At 35.4% G+C, this 9,747-nt stretch overlaps 2 protein-coding genes across 4 annotated transcripts; both read right to left on the bottom strand.

Annotated features, from left to right (window-relative positions):
- Nucleotides 1-257: 257 nt before the first annotated feature.
- On the bottom strand, nucleotides 258-1,208 carry LOC140878376 (probable xyloglucan endotransglucosylase/hydrolase protein 28). The gene has a single exon (XM_073281975.1). The coding sequence runs from the start codon at nucleotides 1,206-1,208 to the stop codon at nucleotides 282-284; it is 927 nt and encodes a 308-aa protein (XP_073138076.1). The 3' UTR covers nucleotides 258-281.
- A 1,640-nt stretch (nucleotides 1,209-2,848) lies between these two features.
- On the bottom strand, nucleotides 2,849-9,323 carry LOC140879628 (CDPK-related kinase 3-like). Of its 3 annotated transcripts, none has more exons than XM_073283424.1 (11): nucleotides 8,601-9,313; nucleotides 7,200-7,330; nucleotides 6,747-6,788; nucleotides 6,336-6,444; nucleotides 6,163-6,241; nucleotides 5,136-5,435; nucleotides 4,471-4,580; nucleotides 3,877-3,984; nucleotides 3,690-3,752; nucleotides 3,400-3,567; nucleotides 2,849-3,294 (listed from the first exon to the last, which is right to left on the bottom strand). In XM_073283424.1, the coding sequence occupies exons 1-11, from the start codon at nucleotides 9,153-9,155 to the stop codon at nucleotides 3,160-3,162; spliced, it is 1,800 nt and encodes a 599-aa protein (XP_073139525.1). In that variant the 5' UTR covers nucleotides 9,156-9,313; the 3' UTR covers nucleotides 2,849-3,159. The 3 variants fall into 3 exon arrangements, with proteins under 3 accessions (XP_073139525.1, XP_073139526.1, XP_073139527.1); XM_073283425.1 differs by having other exon boundaries at nucleotides 2,850-3,294; nucleotides 5,136-5,432; nucleotides 8,601-9,312; XM_073283426.1 differs by lacking the exons at nucleotides 2,849-3,294; nucleotides 3,400-3,567 and having other exon boundaries at nucleotides 3,695-3,795; nucleotides 8,601-9,323.
- Nucleotides 9,324-9,747: the final 424 nt, after the last annotated feature.

Genomic DNA, 9,747 nt, shown 5'->3' with positions numbered 1-9,747 from the left:
TTGGATATCCGCCTGGGTATGTATTTTCACGAATCCGAGGAAAACTAATGTTATGATTGATAATATTTACATACAAAAAACCAAAAAATAAAAAATAAAAAATCAAGCAATCTCATATTAATAACAGAACCTCTTAATTAATGAAGAAATATAAAATATACGAGTGCCAAGTTTTTATTAAAACCTGTATAGCTCAACCATTATATATGTATCACAGATTAATGAAACTGTAATATTCAGGCTTTACTTTTCTCTGGATAACTCATGCTGTACAAACCTAATTAAAATGCCCCGAAAGTCCAACGATCAAACTTTCGGAGATGTTCAAGTTCTTCGAAATCGACCACGCATTCCGGCAACGGAACGACGTAGCGTTTTTTATCATAACAATACGAATAAGTCATATATTTTCTCCTAAAACCCTGCATTCGATCCCTCTCTTTGCTTCTCAATCCATTCGAAAATTCGCAACGGTTCCGTTTTCGATTCGGATCAACTCCACATCCATTCAACACGAAGCTGGAATACTTGGCTACATAGGGTCCATAACTAAGATCCAATTTGTGCTTTCCACCACCGGTGGCCCAATCCGAGCCGTTCCATATAGTCCCAAACAATCCCATTTCTTTGGATGGGAAATCACCCCTCATGGCTTCCACTCTTCTCACATGCCTGATCGGAACATCATCCACGTAATACGTGATTATATCATCAGTCCACATAATCCCATAACGATGAAAATCCTGCGAAGGGTCGAACCACAACACGTATCTCTCTTCTCTACCTCTGCCAGTGCTCCCGTTTCCATAGAAATTTGTCTGCACCAGCCAATCTTGGCCGTGGATGTGACCCAAGAACTCGAAATCTATTTCGTCGTGCCGATACGGGTACTTGCGATCGTTGCACATGTAGAAGGTGACCACGACTCCTGCGCTGTAATTCTGCGGCAACTTTATGGATGACTCGAAGTAGCCATGCATGTACATTAGCTTGGAACTGAATCCGGAGCTTGTTGTTTGGTCCATGGAGATTTGTACCGATTTGTTGGCTTCGTAAGGGGTGATGTTATGCTCTCCGTATAAGGGATTGAACCCTTTGTCGAATGATACGAGGGATTGATAATTAATCTGAGTGTGATTGACATGGAGCACTACTATAATCGTGCTGAAAAGGAAGAGAAAACTAATTAGCATAATACACGCATTCATTTCCCTACTAATAATTAAAATCACCTTGTTTTTTCAGTGAATCTACATACCAATTTATACAATGCAGGGGAAAATATTGGCTGGATACAGGCTTTCTTTCCTTCTGATCAGAAAGCTTCTAATATATTATATATTATGATGTAAAAATTAATTTAGGTGGCAAAAATAAAAAAAAATATATGTACGAGGAAAGACAGTGTAATTATATTTATACGAGATTTCATTTTCTTGGATACACAAAAAAAAATATTTAATTGTCGTGGATTTTGTGTGTTTGCATTTAGGTATGACAGGGTGGAAGCATTTAAAACTGCAGTGGTTAAAAGGGATTTTAATTTTTAACCAAACCTACCCGTGTGAAACAGTCGTTATTCTATAAATGAAACTTGCGGTCATTCGAAGGTGGGAATAGATTAATTTTATAGTTAAGATTTAGATGAGAACATCTTCGACTTAAGAAATTAATCACTAATAAAAATTTGGTAAACTTTTTATTAAAATATTTGAAATAGTTTTTCCTGGTCAAAAAATATACGGTTGAATCATATTAATGATTCATTATAATTTTTATTTCTTAAAAATAAAAATTTATATATTTATTTCATATTGTTGGATCAGCCAGTACCTTTTAGGAACTTGTTAATTAAACTTTTTATTAAAATATTTGAAATAGTTTTTCCTGGTCAAAAAATATACGGTTGAATCATATTAATGATTCATTATAATTTTTATTTCTTAAAAATAAAAAATTATATATAATTATAGATCATTTTTCTTTTTTCGTTTGTCATATAAACATGTTTCAATTATAGATCTTTTTTTTGCGGTCATATTTAGCAATATTTTTTTTATTTTTCCTATTATATCCCTATTTAATTAGGTCTTGTAATTAACTATCTATTGGAAAGATAACAAATCATTTATACAAGTACTCATTGAGTAAGAATAAAATTGAACAGTGTTTCTATAATAAATTTTTTCAGTGAATTTCTTAATATACGTAAATAATGTACAATCGTTTTTTTCACGATTCTTTATTAATTTAATATTCAAATTATGAAAATGTGAAAACGGAAACCATACAAAAATAGTTTTTGTAATATCTAAAAATAAATACTTATAAATATTTTCTTTTAACAAGTTAAGAAAAAAATTAAAAATCAATTAATTATATTTAAATGTTGCTAACATGATCTAATTTTATCTGCCAACATTTTTTCTTAGAGCAAGCATTTAAGACAAAGAAGCTTTCCACATGTCGATGTCTAAACTTTGGACTCCACTTTCAAAAAAAAACTTTGAACTCATCCATAGAGCATTTAAGATAGTAAATTTTATATGTCATCAAATTTCAATTTTAATCAATAATTTTTGTTTTTTATTTAAAATAATTATTTAATCAATAATTTTTGTTTTTTATTTAAAAAAATAGTTATTTTATGCATGACCTAAATGTATTCAATGTCACATTAGCACTTTCATATAAAAATTACTAAAATTGCAGAATAAATAACCAAAAGAAAATGAAAGATACAAGATTAAAATTCAATTCTATAGCATAATAAATCAAAATTGCAAAGCCCGGAATATAGAGGACAAAAAAATAAACAATTCCCCCCAAATATTTATTAACAGACAAATATGGTGGCAATATGAAACAAGAAACTATCACCATTGCTATTCAGGAAGTAATCGAAGAAAGTACCAGAAGATGACAAATTCTACCCAACTGGCCAACTTAAACATTCTCAATTGAAAGCTTACTCTAATATTCACCAGCTTAAATTTAATTTGTACATCCAATTCTCCTTCTCTCCCCCATACATAAAATAGCCTCCTCCAAATGTTTAAATTGTTCAATAATTTCTATAAGTGATCATCAAACACCAATAATAATATTTTTTTTTTTCAAAAAAAAAAAAAAAGGAACAGAAATAGAAGAATACTGATCCTAGCGTTGTCTAGTGTTTGAGCTCCGAAGAGTCAAACCGTGCAAAAATTTGGTATATCCAAGTAAACTCAGTTTCCCATCGCTCCTCATCCAATCTCTGAGCATAGAATGAGCAGTTTGCCCGACATTTAGCTCCTGCAAGCATTTGTCAACAAGATTATATTGTATGTGTAACACCACCTAACGTTTCACAGATCAAATAGATTAAGCTGTACGATGATAAAGTAGATAGAACTTTACCCGAGCCAATTCCTCTACCGATATGACTCGGTTGCCCTCTTGTTCAAAATAATCAAATGCTGTGAATGCAATTTGTTCCCAGTTTTCAAGTGCTTCCAATTGATATGTGCTTATCGCCGCCGCACAAAACTCGTCAAAGTCCATTTTTCTGTAAGACAATGGGGACATCTGCAATATCAAAACACCTACATTTAGATTAAATGGGGAAACTAAATGTCAATGTAAAGATAACTAATTTAGACGTAGAGAAATCAATCTTATTGAGAAAGGTATAAACTTTGAGGGCTGACCATATGTAGAATATCTGGGACCCTAGACACCTGCATAGCATCAGTGGCATTGCATGCAAGCCCCTGAAAATTCAATCGACACCTATCATCACCGTTTGTACATACTCTACATCACCATTTGTATAGAGTTCTTCAGTGAATTTCACGCAGGGTGGGGGTAAGCACACTAGAAGAAATTAATATTGACCTTTCTGAAGTTGTCAAGAGAGACACGCCCATCATCACCAGGCTCAAGAAGCATGAATTGTGCTCTAAGATACAATAACTCATCCTCGGTCAGGGCTTTTGAAAGAGCCTATCACGTCCAATGAAATCAATTAAAGATTATCCATATATTTAAGGTAAAAAGAAAATGTGATTCAATCTTAAGAGGTTGAAAATTGAAACATTTCCGTGAGTGGGATTATTGAAAAAAATATTTTAAAAAATCCAGTATTGTTTTCTCATAAATAAGTTTGCATCAGTTTATCCACAAGCATGTCACACAATGCCCATGTCGACAATGTATCAATGTGAAACAATAACGAAGTCAAAAAATTTGCCGGTAATTGTTTACTAAGGATACTGATATAAACTACTGAAAAGTACCGTGGGAACAGTTTGACTAATTGAAACCTTATTAATAAACAATATGCCAACAAGTAAACTTATAATCAAGAAAAGAAGTTGATAGAGAAATCAATGGCCAACCAAACACTGATTGCATTCAAAATAGTAAGATGAACACACAATGTTAAGAACATAACAAGCGGTCAATTTTTGGTTTATACACAATTATTACCTTCAGCGCTGCACGCTTGAAAGGAGTAGCATGCACATATGACTTTACCAACTTATAGATTAGTATGTCGAATGGTATAGGATAGCTCTCACCCCGCAACCACGGATGAGCTGCATTTACAAAAATTCACCAAGTATATGCATCAACAAAGGAAGCAAATGCATCTCTGCTAAGCAAGCCCCGGATGGACTAGACATTGCATTTAATAAAGAAATGTTAACTGTTTTCACATAGTTGCTGTACAAAGAAATATTTAGTCTGGAAATTAAATAAAAGAGACATTATTTCAGAAATGAATCTGAAATTGTTTATGGAATAAAACATAATTTCCAACCTCCAGCAACAAATAAAAATAAAGAAATTTTGAAACGATGTACAAAAAAGGTAACAAAGAATAGTAGTTCAATGAATAGATTTGAGTTCACAGTAGATTCTGTTTCCATTCATGTTAAACTCTTCAGCTCATGTCGGGTGGCTTTTGACCTTGGTTCATTCAATTCATATGACAAGATGAAGGATTCAAAAGCAAAAGTGAGAGTAATATCTTTAAAGCCGCCGGAAGGAAGGTGAAAAAGCATATTTCTAGTCACTTATGGTGATGACACATACATAGTTTTGTCTCTTTCAAAAAACACGCATAATTGACTCATGTAGAAGAAACTAACTCAAAGCTTGGGCAGCAGTCATTCTTTTCCGATAGTCCTTGTTCAAAAGTCTTTTTACAAAGTCCTTGGCAAGAGGTGAGATAGATGGCCAAGGCATGTCCTCAAAATTTGGGTCAGCTCTCAAAACTGAACGAAATATTCCAGATTCGGTACGTGCCCAAAAAGGTCTGCTTCCACATAGCAAAATGTAGGTAATGACACCAATACTCCAAATATCAGCTTCCACGCTGTAAGATCTATGGAGAACTTCTGGTGCCACATAATAGGCACTTCCAACAATATCATTTAGCCTTTCATCTGCTGATACCAAGACACAGAAGGGGGGAGAGAAGCTAAAACTTTAGCAACTGCAAAGAATGCTCAGTAGGAACGAAAATTAACAAATTAATGCACCAGTAAAAGCTTCAAAACCACGATGATAACAAGTTTCAGGCACATTAGTTTGATCACAGTTGAATTTTGGAAAAACATTAGCAGCAGTTTCTAGTGACATCAACTCCACATGTCTGGAGATTTATAAAATTGTGTGTCTATGTCAAACAAGCACAAAAATAAATCAATCAATCAAGTGAACACGAATATTCCAAAGGACAGCTAAAAGATTTCGGATGGCATGCAGCCATGTGAACATGGGAAAATTCCAAGTGCCCACCGCTTGAAATGCAAACAGACTGTTATTTATGAACTAAAGATAGCATCAAATAACTGAACTATAATTTGAGATTATAGTCAGTCAGTGTGCAAAACTCTATAACAAATAGTGTGGCTTCAGGAGAAAAATAGACGAAGGAGAAACAAGCAAATTGAGATCTACTAGGACTGCCTTTATTATATGACCCTTCAAGCATACCCAAGTCTCAGTAGTAGTATCCATCAGACTTGATAGAACTTGCATGTTCCCGTCGTACTACCGCTACTTGATCGAAGCTGATTGGTGAGGTTACATAAAAAAATTAACATGCACTAGATCATCTACCGCACACTCAGCGGACAAAAAAATTAAAGAATTAGGTAGCTCAACTCTTACCCGGCCTTATGAAATCAGAAAGACCAAAATCAATAAGCTTCATATCCGCATCTTCATTTCTAGAGGTGAAAAGAAAATTCTGTGACGCAAGTAATTGCAAGTTAAGAGAAGCTTCAAGACTTGACATTTAATCACTGTTAAAGAGGCGTAAACTAAAAATTTTACTAAACTACCTCTGGTTTCAAGTCCCGGTGAACAACACCTTGAAGGTGACAAAATGATACGACACTAAGAATTTGGACAACAATTAGTTTTGCTTCCTCTTCTGTATACCTACCACCTCTGAAATGAACAGCGACTATGAGTTTTCTTCAACCACAGAAATGGCATAAAGTGATGCATGTAAATTTTGAGTCTGCATCTATTAACAAGTATGATAAAGCCAGTATTATAAAGACGGTAAAACCTTGCTGTTAAGGTTCCATATCAAAGTGATAAGTAATATATAAAATAATTTTATTTAAAAGAGTGCATGCCCTACATTGGCTGACTATCATTAACCCATATATTTAAAATCCAGATAAAAGAGTTGGACTTTTACGCGGGAAGATTATAGGGCATACAATATATGTTAAATCACTTACTTTGACAATATTCTGTCCAGTAGTTCACCACCTTCACACAACCTGGGAGATGAGGGGGAAAAGTTAAAAATATGCTCATTTACAAAAGAGAGTAGAAAGATGCAATCGAGATCAGTCACCAACATGTCTCACACTCTCATCATGTCAAACTAATTTCCCTTACAATACACTAACGCAAAAGGCCAAGGAACCCACCATCTTCTTAGCTCCCCACCACAATTTTAAAACTAAAGTCATTTCCAAACTCAAGTCATTCGATTTCTTTAAAAATTAAATATATTCTTTGTTTTGCCTAAACAAAACATGCACAGTTGCACACATTGCCATGCACCTGATTTTCATGATCAGAGATTTTCTTTTAAAAACTATGGCCCACCGATGCTGCACTCCATAGTCAGGAATAAAAATATGACAAGTCTTGGAGAGGAACATAGAGCACGAGGAATTACATACTCCATTATTATGTACACATTATTGGCATCTTCACATGCATCATAAAATCCAACTAGATGTTTGTGGCCTGAAAGAGCTTTTAAGATTTTCACTTCTCTGCGAACATCTTCAATGGATATTGCAGTTGTCATCTGCCAAATAAGTTTGTTAAGCGATATATCCAGTTCCATAAGATTAAAAAAAATCATAAGTCAGAATAACAGGGGGAAGGAAAGGTATAAGGATAGACAAGATACCAACTTACACCAATACTGAATACTCAATTGACATAAATAAAAAACTTCCAATGTGGAAGTTTTTTTGCATTTCATTTTATATTCCATATAAAAAGATGTCTGATGATTTACGCTTTCGTTCATCTCAATTTACATTATTAAACTTGGAACTATCATGAAATTTCCGATAGGCACTAGGTAATTTTTTGAAGTATAGATAGAATCTTAAATGCACATGTTTTCATTGACATGTTGTAGATTTCCACTCTCCAGTCCTAAACTGTAAGCTCGAGGAAATGTTAATGTTAATTTTCAAGAAAATAAATCATGCTGTTTAAATGTTAAAATTTTTCAAAAGAAAAAAATCAAACTGGAAATGAATCTGACCAATAGAAGAATTGTACTAATTCAAAAGTTGACCAAATGCCACCTTTGAGTATCTGACACAAAAGCATCGATAATGATGAATACGATTAAAATAGTTAGCCAGTGTTGAAATCTCATAATTAATAATTCCTCCGTTCCAATCTCAAACAAAAAACAAGTCATTTACAGATATAATTAGGAATGCCATGCAGATCAAACTAGTCTATATTTCTAGCTAGATGTCCCTATCTCGCCTAAACCAGAAGAGCTATCATTCCCTCACATTCGCAGATTCAGGCGAGATACCATATATTGGCCAACCTCATCAACCAATTTGGCACCACAATGGCTCGATACTCCCCGACCCCCACACGATGATCATTTTGTCCTCTACCATCTCTAATTTCACTCCCCAAAATCAGTCATCGGTTTTTACCCAAGACTGCGAAATAAAATCATGTTTATGGTTGTTTAAACAAGTGCACATTAAAGACTGTGGCTATCGTGGTAAGAGACATTCAGTTATTCAAACCATCAATATAGCTCAAGCATATATGTTAATATGTAATGTGATCAATTTTCTAAAGCAATGCAAAGCTACTGACACAAGAACTTCAATATTAAACGAACCCATCAATTCCATACCACATTTGAAATTTTGTTTCTGTTCTAGAAGCACACTATTGGCCCTCATAACAATTGCTATTGAGTTAGCAACCAAGCAGATAAAAACATGAGCATAATTCACTGCCCTAGATTTGATTTTGATTTGAATTGCCACACAGGTAAGGAGGATACGATCGATTAGCAACAAACAAACCTTAGCCTTGGAGATGATTTTAACAGCAAGAGGTATGTCCTTGAGCTCCCCTTTCCGCCCTTTAGCAAAGCAAGTATGTCCAAAATGGCCTCTACCCACCTCTTTCCCCAGCTCAAACTTGGCTCCAAAATTCTTATTATAGCCAAAATTTTTATCCAGGCCGTTGTGAATCGGTTCCGCCACGGTAGCGGCAGCTTCCTCGGGAATAGTGCCCTCCCTAGGCGGCTTCTTCCCATGCCCCAACTTTCTCAGAGAAGCCCGGATATGCTTGGCGGGGGACGGCGGGGGAAACGGCCGCTTGAAAAATCTCCTCGGCGTGGACCTGGATGGAGAAGGCGAGACACCCGCCGGAGTGGCGCTACCGACACCGAAGGGATACGGGCTGGGCCAGGGGCTGGTGGCGGCGGAGGATCTCGACGGCGTATTCTTAACGGAGGGGGTGCCGTTCCGAGGAGGCGTCTGGGAGTGGCGATCCCCTCCGTCGGTGACAGTAATAGTAGTGGTGCAGCCATGGTCGTCGCTGGTGGGGATCGTCTTGCCATAGCACTGCCCCATCAGCACCACACTGCATCAACTCGACTCGACTCGACACGCCCCTTTCTTCTCTCTCTCTCTCTCTATCACTGTTAACAATATACACACACGCGCTCAAATCTGGTAATTGGATGGGGGAGAAAAGTCAAAGCAATCAACGGTGCGGATCTTCACATTGGGCAAACTAATACAAAATTACGGCAAAAAAACGTTAAAACAGAAGAATGAAATGAAAATCTCAGACAAGTTTCTTTTGTTTGCTTTCTCCTTATTTATTTATTTATTTATTGATATTAACATACACTCACAGACAACTCCCCGTTCACCATCAACTAGTTTTTGACAACAAGATTCACCATTCCAATTGGTCCAATCCAAGCTGTGCGTGTATCATCCATTTCAATGGAAACATATAAACAAATTATGTTTGAAATACCAAAATGAATTCAGTCAGTTCTCTTAATCTTTTTCTTCCAATATCATACCAAAAAATCCACTTGAAAACTTTTTATACAAAATCCATTCACGTCAATTTCATTCAAGTTACTTGTGACACAAAACATCTCTCATTCGTAAGAAGTGTGTTGATTTAAATTGAGCCAAGACCACCATG

This window comes from Henckelia pumila, chromosome 2 (assembly GCF_033568475.1).
Source record: "Henckelia pumila isolate YLH828 chromosome 2, ASM3356847v2, whole genome shotgun sequence".
NCBI classification, from domain to species: domain Eukaryota; kingdom Viridiplantae; phylum Streptophyta; class Magnoliopsida; order Lamiales; family Gesneriaceae; genus Henckelia; species Henckelia pumila.
The sequence above is the reverse complement of the archived record's forward strand: the minus strand, read 5'-3'. Positions and strand labels throughout refer to the sequence as shown.

What these genes read in the sequence shown, in the direction of transcription:
- LOC140878376 (XM_073281975.1), bottom strand. Translation starts at nt 1,208, where the DNA reads ATGAATGCGTGTATTATGCTAATTAGTTTTCTCTTCCTTTTCAGCACG.
- LOC140879628 (XM_073283424.1), bottom strand. Translation starts at nt 9,155, where the DNA reads ATGGGGCAGTGCTATGGCAAGACGATCCCCACCAGCGACGACCATGGC. An exon ending in ACCGGGACTTGAAACCAGAG is followed by an intron (nt 6,242 to 6,335) that starts GTAGTTTAGTAA and finishes CTTGCGTCACAG; the next exon opens with AATTTTCTTTTCACCTCTAG. An exon ending in TCCCAGATATTCTACATATG is followed by an intron (nt 3,568 to 3,689) that starts GTCAGCCCTCAA and finishes TTGATATTGCAG; the next exon opens with ATGTCCCCATTGTCTTACAG.